The sequence below is a fragment of the Panthera leo genome, chromosome D3 (assembly GCF_018350215.1).
Source record: "Panthera leo isolate Ple1 chromosome D3, P.leo_Ple1_pat1.1, whole genome shotgun sequence".
In the NCBI taxonomy this organism is placed as follows: Eukaryota; Metazoa; Chordata; class Mammalia; order Carnivora; family Felidae; genus Panthera; species Panthera leo.
In genome coordinates, this window is record NC_056690.1 from 76,152,005 (window position 1) to 76,169,708 (window position 17,704).

Below are 17,704 nucleotides of genomic sequence, written 5' to 3' on the forward strand. Positions count from 1 at the left end.
TTCATGAGGGTAGGGTCCATATCTAACTTGTTTATTGTTCTATCCCCAGTTACCTATACGGTAAAATATTTCTGGGTGCTTTTTGTTTGTTTTCTGGGGGTTTTTTACTGCCCTTGATCCAAATATCATTCTTATTTTAAAGTAACTCCCTACAGTATGCATTGTAAGTAGAATGCAATGACCCTCTTCTCACCTTCTCATAGTTAGGGAGACATCCAGCTGGTTCTTGTAGAGGCAACGTAAAAACACAGGGATAGCAGAGAAGTTACTCTTGGCTGCAGCAACAGAGACAGCAGCACCAGCAGAGGCTGTCTGTTGCACGGAGTGACCTTGACCCTGCTCTAGCTCCTATTCTCCCCTGGTCCTTACTTGTTTTCCAAGCTTGTACCTCTTGCATTTCTGTTGCTTCTGTGAGCTACCTGGTTTCTTCCATGAAAATTCTTTTCTAAATACTCAGCTGGTTTAAGGCAGCTTCTCTTGTTTACACCAACAGCTCTAACATGCACATAGTAGGCATTCAATAAATATTTTTTAAATGAACAAATCAATTAATAAATCAATTAACCATCATCATAATTTTCTGTATAACACTTAGAATTTTCAAGAACTCGCCTATATTCTGATTATTGCATCTGGTTGCTACCCCACTTATGCTCCAATATTTAAATTGCGATATTTAACAAAAGTAAATTCTTCTTGAAGCAAGAGTCAAGTACAAAAAAATTATTATTTTAACTAAACTAGGACTAGACGTCATTTACCAAAGTCGGCCATGATACCTCATGGTGTCGATTACCACTATGAGTAATGCCATTTAAGTAATAAGTAATTTGATGAAGTAAAAGTCTTTGAAAAGAGAATTTTAAAATAAGAGCTAGGGAGAAAAACTAAGTACGAGCACGAAAAAATAAAAACTGTGAAATAATTTTATTCAAAATAAGTTAGATTTGCAAACAGCATCAAAAAACAGGTGTAAAAAAAAGGCAACTGAAACTTCAGATATGAGCTGACATTCACGGGGCACACAGTGGGTGGAAAAGTTCAGGGACTTTGAAGGAGCGGTGCCTGCAAAGACAAAAACTAGGTCCCCTTATAACACAAAAAAAATCTTTGCTTTAATCAGATAAGGCTATTTAACCTTACTTGGTTTGTGAATTCTTTAAAATGTTTCCATTCACCCCTCCTCTACTCCCCTGAAAGCTGAAATCAACCATAACTCACTCCTTCCACACAAAACCCCCTGATTTAAAAGGGGAGGGGAAGGACTAATACTAAAAACTGAAAATTAAATATCCTAGTTTTGTAGCACATGTATGTAGAATACTAGTCAAAGGATTTTCAGAAATCTTTCAAGCCCAGAATCAACTAAATGGAAAATTCTGAGGACTTTTCACATTTAGACTCAGGAACCATGTTTGAAACATGTGTATCAAAACATGACGTTTCAGAATTGCCCTAAGAAATTCCACTCCCTTGTTACAGATTTACATTGATAAGGCAAAGAATTTAACACAGTGCGTTGTGTTTGGTTTATGTGGACACAAAGCCCGGAGACCAGGTTTCTCCAGTCTGATACCATTACAAAATCCATTAAACCATCTCAGTAAGCAAGAGAGGAAAGGCCATTTTGTGTTCAGTGACCTATACTCAGCCCCATGGATTTTGAAGCAGGCAATGTAGTTTTGACTCTATATCTGATCTCCAGGGAGCCTGAGCACAACTCCTTTCCGGATAAAGTCTGAAGAACACCTTTCGCCAAGAAAAGTAGGTAGTAAGCACTTAAAAGTAGTTTTAAGAAGAGACCAAGAGGAAAATGAAACATCGGGAATGAGGACTGTGAAACTCTCATTATTTCAGCTCCACGTGGCCTATGCATTTCCTGTATAATCTGTGATTCCTACAAAATGTGGTCATTTCAAACTGTGATGTAAAGACGACCCAAGAGGAGAACCCAAAATCTACACACCGAAAGACTACCCCCTGGCTTCCAGTGCTTTTCTGATATAGATTCGGGGGAGGGGGGGAGCTTTTCCTACACTACTTGGATGTATCAAGTCCCTCTACATTTTCGTGTCAATAGAACCATAATGGCTCCTTCAGCATGTACGGTCCACACAACCGCGTCCGCTCCTTGCTCTGAGAACGCACAGATATTCCTCCTCAGGACGACATTCCTGGCCCCGATCCTGAGCGAAGGAGAAGCAAGGCGCACGCACTGCCCTCGGGGCTCCTGGGTCCCGCCTCGAGGACACCCAGACTTGTTGCTCCGGCGGCGGGAACTCACCATTACGGACCGCGTGCGGCGCGCCCTGCCCACGAGGAGGACGGCCTGTGCTCGGAGCCGGCGTCCCGCGCCCGTCGTCCCGCGGCGGCCCTGCGAGCCGGTGCGCCTCGCGGGGCCGGGCCTGGAGCGGGCGGCGGTCCTACAAAACCCGCGCCCCGAGAGCGGGGACCGGAAGCGCCCGCGGTCCGCCCTTCCGCCTCCAGAACGCGGGCGCCAGGCCTGGGGCGCCTGCTGGGGGTGGCCCGGTTGACCCCGGGGGAGCATCTCGCCACCTCCCGCCCTGCGTCTTCGCCTCCCAAAGGTCTCCTCCCAAAGGGGCGAGCGCAGCCCCCACCCCGAGCCCGCGCCTCCCCCCTCCCCCCGCCGGGCCTAGCTCGAGGAGAGGAGCCCGAGTCCCGGTGGCCCGACCCTGCCGCGTGCGCGACCCGGGCCGGGGCCGGGGGGTCAGGCCAGGGCACCCGCTCGAGGGCCCCCGTGGGCCGGGCCCACTCCCCTCCCTTCTCCGCACCCCCGCGGCCTCCCCGCTCCCGCTGGCTCCAGGAATCAATAGTGACCGCTGATTTTTTACGACAATTGCAGCTGTCTAATTCATCAGCGAATAATTAAATCAGAAGCAGCCAGGCCTGCTTTGAGCAGAGCCGGGTTTGGCGTCGGGGACTAGGGGTCTCCCCTACCAGATCCCAACAAACTGGGGGCCCAGTCGGGAGCCGGGAGGGCAACCAGGGGACAGGCCTCGCCCCGTGCCGCGGCTGGGAGAGCGGCTCCGTGCGAGGAAGGAATATCCCAGCGTGGGGAGTAAGCGGGGGGTGGCCGGGGGACAAGCGGGGCGCTCCGCCGCGGAGCTCCGTTTGGGGGCTCATCCCAGAGCGTCCTGGCCCGCAGTGCCTCGCGTGGGGCTGCGCTTTCCACTCTCCTCACGCTGACTTTGCGAAGGGAGAGGAAATCACCCTCGGGAGGCGATTTGCCTTTGAGGAAGATGGAGAGGAGCAGAGAGAAGCGCCTAGAAACGGCATTGATTTAGACATCAATCCTGGCCGGCTCCCTCCGCCTCCCGAGCCGCGGGGCCGCGCAGCCCCCTCCCCGAGAAGTGGCTCGCCTCCGGCCGGAGGCCGCCGGGCTCCGCGGGGGCTGGCGAGGGCGGGCGGAGCCAGCACGAGGGCACGGCCAGCCTGGGGAGCCGCTCGCAGCCTCCCGCGCCGCCACCCCGCGCCCGCAGCCTCGACGCCCGCCTCGGCGCCGCCGGAGCGGCCGGCGCGAGCACCGCTTCGCCGCGGCCAACAGGTCTCCCGAGTCTCTCCCGAGTCAGGGGCGTCGCCGCATCTCTCTCGCAGCCGGGGCAGCCGGACGCCCTTGGAGCCCGAGCTCTCCAGAAGCGGCCAAACCACCTGTGCCTGGCCAGGCCCGGCCCCCGGCGCGGGTCCGAATGGCCCGCGGGGACCGTGTCCCGCTCCTCGAGCCCCCACGGCCCCCACAGTAACTAAACAGCCTCGTCTGAACCCTGTGGTCGGCCAGAGTTGCTTTTTCTTACACGTTTGGAAGCGAAACAATTCAAAATTCCTAAAAAGTAGCATCGAAGCGATTTTCCAAAATAAAACGCTCCTGAAATAATCTGACTGTGCTCTATTACTTCTGATCGTGTTACCTTGAAAGATCAGCTCAGACTCACTCGGTCATTTAATTACTTTCCGAGCTAATATGCACGGAAACTAAAAAATATATACCATGTGATTTCTTTTAAAAGAGATAGCCTGACTCGCATGAATATTTAAAACCCCTCGATTGGTTTTGTTAGTTTTCAAATAGATTATCTTTAGAGATCGGAAATAATATTTCTCAAGTTTAAAAGCTGGCTAACTCTTGATTTTTCAGTACTCTGTGCCCTTTTTCTGATTACATGGTAGCCGAGACAATTGAAATTACACAAAAATTTTTAAACTCTCCTATTTTCCTAGAGAGAGGAAGTGCTAGGTATTTGTATTAATGCCTAAACAATATTGAATCCTCAATCAAAAGTGGTTCTGTCCAGAGCAAATAAATGATCGTCTTAAGAAGGTAATAAATAAAAAGCGATGCCCGTGTTTAGTGTCTCAGGGCAACTTGAAAACAGCTCCACTTCCAGAGAGTTAAATTTGTCCTTTTTACCATCAACTGCAACTTTTGCCTTCCCTTTGAAAGGACAACAAAAAGATTTCACGCACAACTTGGCCTGAACAAAAGGACCTCACGCCAGTTTCTCTTTTGTGGGGTGACAACTGGAGGAGAGAAAAACTTTATTTTAAGCATACACGAATTGTACTGTTGGAAACCCACTGTTAAAAGAAAACGCGACTGCGGATTCACACAGCTCAAAACCGACGCTACAGGGCTTTGGGGGAGAGAAATCATAGGACAGGTATGGAAGGAAGGCCGGTGAGCATAAAACTCATCTTCGTTCTCAGGCTAACAAGTTGCTTTATACAAGCGCAACGTTCTTGTAGAGGAAGCTGTGTTCCTGTGAGAGCCGTGCTCCAGGCTCCTCGCTTCCCCAGTATTCCCCCAGAAAAAAAAAGAAGAAGAAGAAGCCTTCTGATCTCTGCAGTTTCCAATCCTCAAATTCCCCTTCACTTTTTGGAATTTCATTTTCCCCAACCGTTAATTTTTATCTCCCACCAGCTTCTGCACTGGGAGCAGCCGCGAAAACAGAACCGAAGGGTGGCCCCAGAGAAGGTTGTATGGTGGGCCCCGAGTTCGGGGGAAGAAAAATATCCTGGGCAATCCCAGCACTCAACTACGGCGACAGTCACCTTCTGTCCGTCTCAGAGGCCCAGGCTCTTACTTCCGCCCAAACTCCTCCCGCGAGGGGTCGGGAAACCGGGAGAGGGCAAGAAGGGAAGACGGAAATGTGTGTGTGCGTGTGTGTGTGTGTGTGTGTGTGTCCTTGAGAGCACAAAACTCCAACAATCTCCTATCTGTGGGAATGGAGGGGGAACGATCAAGGTCTGCAGACCTAGTCCCAGTCTTTCTTTAAAACTAGGCAGGTGGACGCTCTAGCAACTTAGACCTGCGGAGTTCGCGATTCTGGCTGTCGCTGCTCTTCCAGACCCGCACCCCGGGAGCAGGTGCTAACTTTCTTCCGGCTAGGGGGGTCTCCTCTTCCTTCCCCCCGCCCCCAAGCCCGCCCACTCCCCGCGCCCGACTACTGAGGCTGTGGTGGCTTTTGCCCCAGCCCAGCCACCGCGCTGGATTGGCCCCGCAGCCACGCTCCCCACCCTCGAATCCAGGCACTGCTCTGGGGGCCCCGAGAGAACGCTCCCCCAGCTGCCAGAACTCTTGTGGCTTCATTTTTCTTTTCCTAAGAGGCCAGCCGAGTGTGGGAAGAACACTAACACACTCCAAGTGCTCCTCCACCCCGGCGCAGTGTCGACCAAAAAGTTAAGGGCTGTCCCTGGCAGCTTACAAGTAAACTGGCTTTTCCATTTTTAACCAGATCGACGCAGGGGAGACGAGAGTTCAAGAAAAAAGACCCGTTTTGCCTCACCACCTAAAACACTAGGGGGGAAAAAACAAACAAACAAACACCTTTCCTAGATTTAACTGGAATCTGCAGAGTTTCAGAGAATTTCTGAGCTGAGAGGCAGAAGGGAGTTAGTGGTGCTGGGCTTCGGTTTTAGTTTTTTTCTCCCTGTGCTCAACCAGCCTGCGCTTTCGGGCAGAATAAAATTGAAGCTAATGGAGATATCAAACAGAGCCACAATTCCGAAGGCTCCTTTTTCCGCCACAAGCACCCACCGTCCATCTGCAAGTGTAATCACAGAGACTTGCGGTGTCTTCATCACTATAGGCTCCGGAAGAAAAGGGGGGGGGGGGCGGGGAGGAGAAATTTCTCCGTCGTTAAAAGGAACCCTCTATTATCACATTATTATTTGTGTATAGCAACATAAGAATTTCCCCCCTCCTCTTAAAATTCTCCCACAATATTGAGACAGCATTTGTTGTACGATTCATACAAACGCTTGAGGCCTTTCTGGAAAACCATTACCATTCAATGGCTAGAAAATTGCTCTCCTTCCTTTAAAAAAAAAAAAAAAAAAAGGCTCAGCAGCAGCTACCACGGACAACAAAAACTTTCTCCTGCATAATCCTCGCCCACGGAATGACAAAGAAATGATATTGACTTACCCCTGAACGGATGAAGTGTTTGATAAGGGGGGGACTTTTCTGAAGATTTCTTTTCGGGAGCTGCACAGACAGCTGCAATTCATGGGCGACACTGATTGCCAGAAACGCTATGGATTGGCATGGGGTCTGCAGCTCACAGATCCTGATCAATACCCCTACACTCACACGCCAGATGGTTTGGGGAAGGACAAAAATAAAATAGTCCAAATCAACCCACCATTATGTCTTTTTGTATTGCTCTGATAAACCTAGTTGCAGCACAAATGTGTTCTGCCCAACACAAAACCTTCCTCAGCATTTTGAACATTTGGGTAGAAATAAACAGCCCCCCCCTCTTCTTGGGATTTGGGCTGTGGTTACTGTTTTTAGTAAAAACAAAGCCGTTGGGCCCCTTATCCAGATTGGGTTTACTTGTAGTCTGTTTATTTTAATGTGGGTTTTTTTGGTGAATAATTTATAGGGTCTCTTTTAATTGAATGTTCACCTTTCTCTCCCTCTCAGAGCCTAAAAAAAAATTTTTTAATGTGAAAACACACATGAAAAGCTCTGACAGTAAAAATTTCCAGTCTATTCCCATAATTGTTAACTAAAGTTTTTTTCTTTTATAACGCACTAGCTTACATTTGTTGTCAAAGCTGCATTTTATTTACAGACTTCTTCTTACTCACTGAAGTGTCTGATTTTGAAGAAAATTGGACCTGCGGATGTGGTATGTTAAGAAACGGATATCCTAATCCTGATATAATGGCTGGTACAACCGTCCACGTTTTAATAGTCACGAACTAGCACTCCTGTTACCATATTTCTGCAGTCTATTTGTGAATCAAATGCTGAGGAGAGGAGGGAAAAGGAGCGTAACTTCAAATTAAAAAAAAATTCTGAGTTACACAACTTCTGAAGGTTAGAGTACGGGTGCTAAACAAGGGACAGTCAGAAAGCAACTCTTCCTTTTATTTGAGAAAGAAACATCAAAGATATTTTGAAACACACTTGAAAATCTTATTAAAACTGATATTCTTAAAATTATCTTCGGGTAGAAAATAAATTTTTTTCCTTTTTAGAAAGAATGGGAAAGGGCATGCAAGACTAATTTAGTAAAAATTAAGATGCTGACTAAACATGCACATTAATTTTCCTTTTAAATGGGTTTTAGGTTGAAATACAAAACCTCAAACCATCATTAAGAAAAACAACGTGAAAAATCTGCTTTAATCTAGCCCAATGAAATTATACACAAAGAAGCCAATACGATTTCATGATTTCCCTGAGATCGCCAATATTGATCGAGGGAAGGGGGAGGGATGGTGGGAGAGAGGGAGGAGGGAGAGAGGCAGGGAACAAGGCAGCGAGAATATGCAACTCACCTTTCAACTCTCCAGCACGTGACCCAGGCACACCAAAATGCAATTCCCAGGAGCAGATTTATCTTGGTAGCCTGGTAAATGAGTTTATCATTTTGAAAAATTATTTTAATGGAAATCTACATATTCAAGTTTCTGTATGGAGGCAGTGCCTACTCAGGGTCCCAGCTCGGGGTCATTGGCCACTCCTTGAGCTTGGAGCCGGGGCAGGGAAGGCTATGTTCAGCTTTGGGTCCCATCAGACAGACTCTTGCCCCAGCCTTGCTTCTCTCTTGCCCTATTTCAGTCTCTGAGCACTCCTAGACCAACAAGAGGTTGCACTCTTGGGAACTTTTGTTCAACTCGGTAAGTTTTCAAACATTAACTGTTGCAAATAATCCCAAATGTCCAGCTGCCATTTGGGGAGTGAAAAGAGAGACAGTAAGAGAAGGTTGAGGGGGAGAGGAAAGACAGAGAAACAAAAAAAAGCAGTTATTTTTACCTGTCTAAATTCGTGACATTCAAGATGTGAGCAGCTAGAAAAGTATGTCTAGCAAAGTAGAGGACCGTCCACTTTCTTACCCAGGCTTTGATATCACAGAGCAGAAGCTACTTGAAAGAATGATGGGCAAGGTATTGGACAGACCTCAATAAAGTTGATCTATGAATAACGTCACTGTACATTCATGTGACAGGATGGTGTGGGAGGGGGTGGATTTTTTTGTTTTTTTTTTTTTTTTGCTCTGTAGCTAGAAGGGAAAGGAGGGCAGCCGCAAAAGGTCACCAAGACTAAGAACTATTTTCCAAATGAATCAAACCTTTCTCTAGTACCAGGAAGACACATGCAGTATCTCAGGCTGTGTCCTTGTTTTCTTATCAAGTTTTCTCTAACAGCTGGAAGTGGTTGGAGGGGGCTGTCTTAAGGAGACCCCCTGCTCTTCTTTTGACAGCTGATCAAAAGAAAATAGGTCACGCTTCTCAAACTTATGTCCACCCTGTCCTTAATTACTGTCTCTTTAAACAAAGGCAACATCTGCGCAACCTCAGCTAGCTTGAATCTTCGGAGGCAAACAGAGCGCAACCTGCCTTAAAAGAATCTGTTACTTTTAAGGGTTTCAATGCTGGGTAGCTCCCTGTCTTCAGCCACCCCTCCACCCCCACCCAGGCCTCAGAAATCTCCACCTCCTTTCTCCGCAGCTCCACTTCCAGTCCCCGACCCAGGATTACCAAACAACGGAAATTCTGGATAGACGAAGGTGCACTTTTGAAAGCTGCGGCTTTCGAGCGTTTTAAAACTCGCCAGGATTCTTGTCTTTTCAGAAACAAGTTTTGGATACACAGATATCGGGCGAGAGTCCGTGTCATCTACCCACAGCCGTAACCTGAGGTGTTCCTTTCTAGGGATTCGAGAGAAACGTGTGTGTGTGTGTGTGTGTGTGTGTGTGTGTGTGTGTGTCCGCCCGCGCGCGCGCCCGCGCGTTAGGAAAAAAATCTGCGGGTGTCGTCCCGCAAGGTTTACGTACTCCCTGCTCCCAGGAGTTTGCTCACTATAGGCATCGGCAACAATCTTGCCACACCGCCCCCCCCCCCCCCACTTCTTTCCAAGTCGCTAATGGGGGGAGCATTTGGTCACCTTGAAACCTCAGCTCCTAGAGTTCTAGTTTTGTTTTGCAATCTAACAGGGCCCTTCTGAAGCCTCATAACTGGGAGATTTATGGGCTCGCCGGGTAATTAAATGATGTTATTGTGTTAACTTTGCTTGGATTACGGTGGCCCGCGCCGCCTGTGGGCTTGCGAAGCTGACCGCAGCTCCTAGGCGGCGAGGGCGCTGGGGTTCCTTTAGCCCAGCAGATTATGCACGCCCCGGTCTCGGGAATCTACCCAGCATTAGAATACTTAAGCGCCTGCATTTTGAAAGCCTAAACTACTGCCCCCCAGCTAGAGACGCTTGAGGAAGTGGCTTGCTGGGAGACTTGGGTTTGTTTTTAAGCCAGTACGTTCTGGCTTTCTAGCCTCCAGAAAAGCTTTGGGGTGAGGCAAGGAGAACTAAAGCAATGCCCTTTTCTCCAGATCGCAGCTGCTCAAGAGGGACACAGCGAAGCATCTTTAGCATAATTTCTCTCCCTCGCTCGCACTCTCGCCTCTCTCTCCCCACTACCCCCTCTTCCCCTCCCTCCCTCTCCTTGACGTTCGATTCTAGTGGCAAAGGAGGAAAAAAAGGCACAGAGCCGTCAGCCAAACCTGAAAAGCACAGCCCCGCCCCCTCCTCAGCCATTGGCAGCCGCAGTCGGGAGGCCCGCCCCCCAGGGCAGCCGCGTACTTGGAGTGGCTGTTCGCCGCGCCCATCGGGCGCGGCCCCGCCCCGGGTCCGAGAGGCTAGGTTGGCTGCCCCGGCGAGCGGCAGAGCCCTTCTGGACAGCTCCCGCTCACCCAAACAGAAGACGTCGGCGCCGGAGCGGGCTCGGACATGGCGAGGCAGCGCGCCGGCCCGAGCGGTGGGGCCCGGTGATCCCTCCCTCCCTCCCCGCCCCCTCCCCCTTCCCGCACGCACGCCCCGTCCGCCCCCACCCCGCCCCCACCCCGGGCGCGCCCGCCTGCCCGCCCGCAGCCCGGGGCGCACACCCGCACGCACGCTCCCCCTCCACACACTCACGCACTCCCGCGCCCTCCCTCCGCTCCCGCGACCGAGCTCCGCCACGCGCGCCTTGCCAGCCCGCCGGCCGCCCCCGCCGCCCCCGCCGCCCCCGGGCCCCGATGGACTGAATGAAGGCTGCCTACACCGCCTATCGATGCCTCACCAAAGACCTAGAAGGCTGCGCCATGAACCCGGAGCTGACAATGGAAAGTCTGGGCACTTTGCACGGGCCGGCCGGCGGCGGCAGCGGCGGGGGCGGTGGCGGGGGCGGCGGGGGCGGCGGCGGGGGCCCGAGCCATGAGCAGGAGCTGCTGGCCAGCCCCAGCCCCCACCACGCGGGCCGCGGCGCTGCTGGCTCGCTGCGGGGCCCGCCGCCGCCGCCAACGGCGCACCAGGAGCTGGGCACGGCGGCAGCGGCAGCGGCGGCGGCATCGCGCTCGGCCATGGTCACTAGCATGGCCTCGATCCTGGACGGCGGCGACTACCGGCCCGAGCTCTCCATCCCGCTCCATCACGCCATGAGCATGTCTTGCGACTCGTCCCCGCCCGGCATGGGCATGAGCAACACCTACACCACGCTGACGCCGCTCCAGCCGCTGCCGCCCATCTCCACCGTGTCGGACAAGTTCCACCACCCGCACCCGCACCACCACCCGCACCACCACCACCACCACCACCACCAGCGCCTGTCGGGCAACGTCAGCGGCAGCTTCACCCTCATGCGCGACGAGCGCGGGCTCCCGGCCATGAACAACCTCTACAGCCCCTACAAGGAGATGCCCGGCATGAGCCAGAGCCTGTCCCCGCTGGCCGCCACGCCGCTGGGCAACGGGCTGGGCGGCCTCCACAACGCGCAGCAGAGCCTGCCCAACTACGGGCCGCCGGGCCACGACAAAATGCTCAGCCCCAACTTCGACGCGCACCACACTGCCATGCTGACCCGCGGTGAGCAGCACCTGTCCCGCGGCCTGGGCACCCCGCCTGCGGCCATGATGTCGCACCTCAACGGCCTGCACCACCCCGGCCATGCTCAGTCCCACGGGCCGGTGCTGGCGCCCAGCCGCGAGCGGCCACCCTCGTCCTCGTCTGGCTCGCAGGTTGCCACATCGGGTCAGCTGGAGGAGATCAACACCAAAGAGGTGGCCCAGCGCATCACCGCCGAGCTGAAGCGCTACAGCATCCCACAAGCGATCTTCGCGCAGAGGGTGCTGTGCCGGTCTCAGGGGACTCTCTCCGACCTGCTCCGGAACCCAAAACCGTGGAGTAAACTCAAATCTGGCAGGGAGACCTTTCGCAGGATGTGGAAGTGGCTGCAGGAGCCCGAGTTCCAGCGTATGTCCGCCTTACGCCTGGCAGGTAAGCACAGAGGGTCTCCTGGAGCCAGGCTGCTGTGGAGAGGGCTCCGGGGTTCTTGTGGCCCCAAGTCAGCGCGCCTAGTCTCGGTTCTTTCCCCCTCTTCACTACGCACTTCCTATTTTCTCTCGAATTTCTTTCTTCTACTGTCATTTCCTCTTTCTCCTCCCTTCTTCCATTTCTGTTCTTTTTCTTGTGCATTTTCTTACTTCTCTCCCCCCCTCCTGTCTTCCAGCTTTCATTGACCGACCCCCCCCCCCCCACCACCACGTGTCATTCACCCTCCCCTGAATGTGCCAATTTTACCCTCCATTTCTGACCTTCTCTAGTTGTGGGACAAGGGACGGGGGGTATGCAGTGTTCACTAGGAGCCTTCTCTTTACAAGACTCACAGAGACTGAGGATTGGCCTTTTTCAAAGCCCTGTGCACTTGAACTCTTGAGACAATACATTTCAGTTTTCCAGGCTGCCTGGTCCACCTATTTGGAGGCAGTTGAGGGGTTTTGCTCTTCAGAATGGAAAAAAAGTCTGCGTTCTCCTCCTACCCGTCATAGCAGGAAAACTTCTTTAGTTATTAGCAGGAGTCACAATCTTGACCGCTGGGGAACGGGTGGCTAGGTTACAACAGCGCTTCCCAAGCGCAGCTCGGGCCTTGGGGTTGGCGTGGGGAGTTTGTGACCGAAGGAGCCGGCTTCGGCCAGTTCCCACGTCTCTGCCTACAGAAAGGGGAGGGTGGAAGGACGAAGGGTGGGACTAACACATTCGCCTCTACCAGGATTTGGGAGAAAAAACAAGAATGCAGAGCTCCCTGACGAACTCGCGGGCCAATCTTGCCCGGCTCCCAGCTTTTGCTGGGATTTGCCAAGGTTTGGCTTGGCTTGGAGAGAAGCTAGGCGCTCCTGAAGAGAGGTGCTGAAAAATTAAGATGCAGGTTAGTTAATGCATCTTGGCCACCGGCTACAGGCTCCGCCTTTGCATTAAGCGGACGCTGATTGTGCGCTGTAGCGCGGCTGCGGGGAGGGCTGGCGGCCCGCGGGAGGGGACGGGTCGACGCGCTGGTTACATTGTTCTGGTGCGGGCTTGGTTCTTTGTGCCTCCTCTAGCGGCCGAGCCGCGAGGTACAGCCCTCTATTGTTCTAGGAGCAAGGATACCTCCTGTGTAGGCGGCGGGAGCGAGAGAGAAGGACGCAGCAGTGGCTGCGACTGGCACAGAGTTGCGCGCTTTTGTGCGCACAGACCCAGCGCGGTGCGCGTGGCAGTTGCGCTGCCCCCCTCCCCCCAGGACCTAGCCGCCGTCCCAGAGAGGCAGAGGTTCACCGCGCCCCACTGGGGAGGACACAGGGTACCCTACTGCAAGTCCGGATGGGCAGTTTCTCTTGCACTGGGCCCATCTCTCCAGATCGGTGGGCTACCAAAGGGGACAAATCGTAGTGGCAGTGATTTACATGGGTGCGGGAGGTGGCTTGTGCGTTGCGTGCGGCCAGCACGGTTCGGAGCCAGCTACATACAACGCGCTTCCGGAGCCGCAAGCTCAGGCTTCCTCTCCCGCTCCCTGGGGCTTTCCCCGCACCACTGAGCCTGACTTATGGGGTGCACTCTACCGACGCCGGATGGGGCCGGGGCGTGTTCACCCAGGCTTGGGAGGGGGCGTTTCCACTCTGACCGCCTCCGCCTTTGCCGGCTGCTGGAGGATTCTGATCTTCAAGCAGTAATCGCCCCACAGTACTGATTTGAAAAGGTAAAAAAACAACAAGAAGAAGCAAACAAAAAAACTAGCTATCCCCCCAAAAGCTTCCCTAAATCGATGGACTCCTAATACTTTTGTGTGGGTTTACTGATCTTTCTCTTTTAGCTTACTCTTCATTCTCTCCTACAATTTTCTCCTATTTGCTCTTGGTTCCTGGGAAAGATTGAGCAATGAATAGAGAGCAGCGGTGAGAAATATACTGGAGGCTTACTGACACTTCTGAACAGTGTGGTGCCCCTTTGTCTTAGGCCCGAAAACACCCCCCTAGCCCCTCTCAGGTAATGTCTAGCATAGGCTGGCTTCCTGGGCACAGGCGACCAGAAGGAACGTGGCAGCTGGAGTGGAGGATACAGTTAAAGGCAGGATGACATCTATTCTATTCCAGACCATCTCAGAGCGCTGCCGCCCCCTCACGCCTGTCCAGCAAAGGACAGAGCTTTTAGAAAGAAGAAAGAGAAAGAAAGAAAGAAAGAAAGAAAGAAAGAAAGAAAGAAAGAAAGAAAGAAAGAAAAGAAAGAAAGAAAAAGGAAAGAAAAGGAGAAAGAAAGAAACCATGTGCCTTATGCCCATGTATGTCTGAAAGTGATGGGGCAAGTAATGCTTTATCTGTTAGCCCTCCTCAGCTTTTCCAGTGGCTCAAGCATTGCTGGGGTGAGAGAGAGTGTGGCGTGCCTGGGGGTCTCCAGTCCCACCACCTACCCTAGGAAAATCACGGTGCGGGCATACTCCTCGGAGGCTGGACTCCGGAAGCGTGGAGGCTTTCCTGAGAAGGAGCCCTGAAGCCACCTGCACAGGAGACTGAAAGCCTCCTTCGGCGAGTGGGAAATCCTGCTGAGGACCCCGCTTTGCTCAAGCATTCAAATGTGTGTCTGTTTTATTACCCCGAGTTGAAAAGGGACAAGAGCTTTAGCCTTTTTATCTGGCCATTTGATCAGCAACTACAAGTGTGTTGAGTGGTTATTATTACATAGGAGGCTTTTCAGTTTGGGGTCAGTAGATCAGTCTCTTCAGACACCGACGCAGAAGCTAGGACTGGTAAGTAGGTATTATGTGCTCAGGAGCGCTAGGGGACAGGAGCAAATGGAGAAGAAAAGCAGAGGCCTTCTCGCCAGGAATATCGATCGGAATCCCCGCAGGGATGCCGCTGAGGGCCCACACGGTTCAGCTCTGGGGTTAAACAAGCCCAGTGGCTCCACAGGGCTGCTGAGGCTCACTGCCAAGCCAGAGCCTGGGAGAGCTGGCTCCTGCCTCCCCACCCCCACCCCAGCTCACCAGAACTAGGCCCCATTTCTCTCCCATAATCTCCTTTTAGTTTCCCTTTCATTTTCTCATTTTTGACCCCTTTGGGTCTTGCCAGAGGCCCAAGCATACAGGGATTTGAGGGACCTCAAAATTAAGGTGTCTGATTCGGACCAGCTCCTGCAGAGCTCGCCTTTAGGTGAAGCAAACCCAGCACAACAGAAGCAGGTCCTCCCTCCACACGTACCTGCCTCCCACAGGTCTATCTCCTCCTTGCCAACTTACTTGGGTGTATCCACACCCGAGGGTGGCATTTCAAAGGTAAGGGAGAAGACATCAGGGAAACTCAAATTGCCCCAGCACTGCGTTTCAGAGAAACAGACTCCAAGTAAACGGTTTCGTTGGGAAAGGGTGGCCAAGGCAGCAAGTGGTTGTAATCGCACCCACTTGGGCCTCGTTGGCAGTGGTTCCAGAGGCAGGCTCCTGAAAGGCAGTTTGCGTTACCCCAGCAAGATGCAGCAAGGACAAAATCCCGCGGATTTGAACCCAAAGATTCCCTGGCTTTGAGCCCAAGAAGCCTCTGAACCAAACACAAACATGAAAAAGGAGGGACTGAAAAAACCCAGGCAAAAACTGGACGGGCGCCTCTCAGAGGAAAATCGAGGCTTTCCTGGCAGGCGAGTGGTCTCCTCCAACGCCCTGAAGACAGAGCAGAGCCTCTGAGCACTAAGGTTTGCACCTTGCAAGGCGGCCTGCTAGGAACCTGCCACAGTTCCCGGTGGCTGACAGACGTAAGGCCTTCTTCAGACAGCAACTCCCAGCGGCCACTGTAGAAGCAACTGTGTTCTAACGGCCGATGCCTTTCACCAACCTGCTATCGCATCGTCTGGGCCACCTGACGCCTGCAGCGGCAGAGCATGGCCGGGACAGTCCCCAGCGGCTTTTGCCAGGAGCACCACGGGCATGCGTGTCTCCTTTGGCGCGGGGAAGTCTTGGGCAATGCTGGCCGACCGGCATGTTCTAAGCGGAGAGGCGGGGACCTCATTTTAAGAGCCTCACACCCCAGTTCCCTCCGGCTAGTGCGACTCCCGGCCCAGGTCAGCCCATTTCTCCCCGCAGTTCGGATCCGAGCTCTAGAGACCGAGCGCAATCCCCGTCCGTCCATACGGAACACAAGATGTTTTCGCCTGCTGGCTCGTCGGATTAATAATTGAAAAGCAACTGTTCTTGTGTGGTCAAGTCCCGGGTGCCTGAAGAACACCTTTCTAACACGCGTTAGGGGGAGCGGGAGCGGGAGGAAAAGGCAGGACTCGAGGGAGGGTAGTGAAGCCGAGCGAGAGAAGTAGCCCAGGCCGCCAGGCGCCCTCGACGCGAGCGGCTGTGCATTTATTTTTATTCCAGGCTTTCCACCGTGTGGTTATGTCACTTTCTCAAACAAATGTGTATATGGAGGGAGATCGATGCTGATAATGTTTAGAAGATTAAAAGAGCATTAATGCTGGCAACAATAACGTAAACGTGTGGACCCAGATCTCATTGATCTGGAACCTGATCCGGCGCGTTTCCAGTAAGCCCGACGGCGCGCTCTTCCCAGCAGAGCGCTCGCCAGCGCCCCCGCTCCCCAGCGCCCCGTCTCCCCGGCGCTCCCGCCGCGCCGCTTTCCGGGCTCCCGGCGGACCCACGGGTCGGGCTGCGGCTTCTCCACCGCGCGGCCCCAGCTAGCCCTTTCCCAAGGCTTTCTCCAGTCGCAGAGCTGCTAGCCATCCCCGTGGTCCCCGCGCGCGCGCACACCGCGTTCTGAGCTCTCTACGGAGGGCTCTGTAGGTGGCTGAGTCCGCGAAGGAACTGCACCGGACGCGCCGCCGAAGCCCTCCCAGCTCTCTCGTTCTCGGGGGACCGTAGCGGCCCCCGGCGGATCAAACACTGTCCGGCGCAACTTCTTTCTTCCATCTAAACCCACCCAGGAAATTCGACCTCCCTCTCGATATGCGGAGACGATCAAGCCCAACTTGGAAACGTCTCTAAAGCTCCCTGTTAAATGCGCAGCTTCCCGATCCTCGGATCCCTTCGCACCCTTCCTTGTTTTCATTAGAAGGGAACATTCGCACTAAAGTGTTCTTACTCGCAGACGTTCTACACTGATGCATTAGTTGGGCATTCAAATGCGGCCCCGGTGACAAAGGCTTGGGCTTCATCCCTCAGAACGGTCTGCCTTGGGCTAATTAGGTCAACCGGGGAAGAACCTTAGCTCCTATACCGGCTGGGGCAGGAAGGTAAGAAAATCAGACTGGGGAGCCCTACCCCACCCCTTCCCACCAGCTGGAGAGAACTTGTGCTCTGAGACTCGGGTCAGAGGTTTTCCCTGAGGCACCTGCAGTGACTGAAAAAGAAAGAACTTTTGAGTTCTTCCTTCCTTCCCCCCTGGAAGATGTCCACGCTGTGCCACACTGCTCCCCTTGCCAAATGGTGGCTTATTCCAGAAGGAACACTAAGGTGAATTTTACTGAAATTCAGGGTGAAAGAGCTTGGATGGTAATGGAGGGGTGCAATAGGAATTAAATTGTTCCGGCTTTTTGAAATTCTCAATCCTCCAACCGGTGAAAGCTAAGTTTTTCTTTCAAGAGGAGGTCTCAATCTGGAAGGAAAGGAGTGTTTTCCTTCCTTTGCCAAGAATGAAATGGGGGAAAGGAAGAAGGAGAGAGAAGAAGAAAAATCTTTCATTGTTCTGCTTTGAGGGGTGCCAGAGGGTGAACTGGTATTTCTTTCTGTCATTCCCAGAGACGGGGTTCCCCTTCTCACCAGTGGACTTCCTTAAAGAAGGGAGCTTTGGTATAGCACCTTGATTCCTAGTCAGGATATATCTTACCAGCCCCCCGCCCCAAAAAACACATTAACGTGGGTCACACGGTCATATACAGAAAACAAGAATACCTGAGCGGCATCCTTCA

The 17,704-nt window shown here is 52.8% G+C and overlaps 1 protein-coding gene across 1 annotated transcript in view; it reads left to right on the forward strand.

Moving 5' to 3' along the window:
- Positions 1-10,545: 10,545 nt before the first annotated feature.
- ONECUT2 (one cut homeobox 2) overlaps positions 10,546-17,704 on the forward strand; it is a 45,609-nt gene continuing 38,450 nt past the window's right edge. Inside the window, exon 1 of the mRNA XM_042910532.1 lies at positions 10,546-11,773. Within this exon, the coding sequence (XP_042766466.1) occupies positions 10,546-11,773 (1,228 nt within the window). The remainder of the gene's footprint in view (positions 11,774-17,704) is intronic.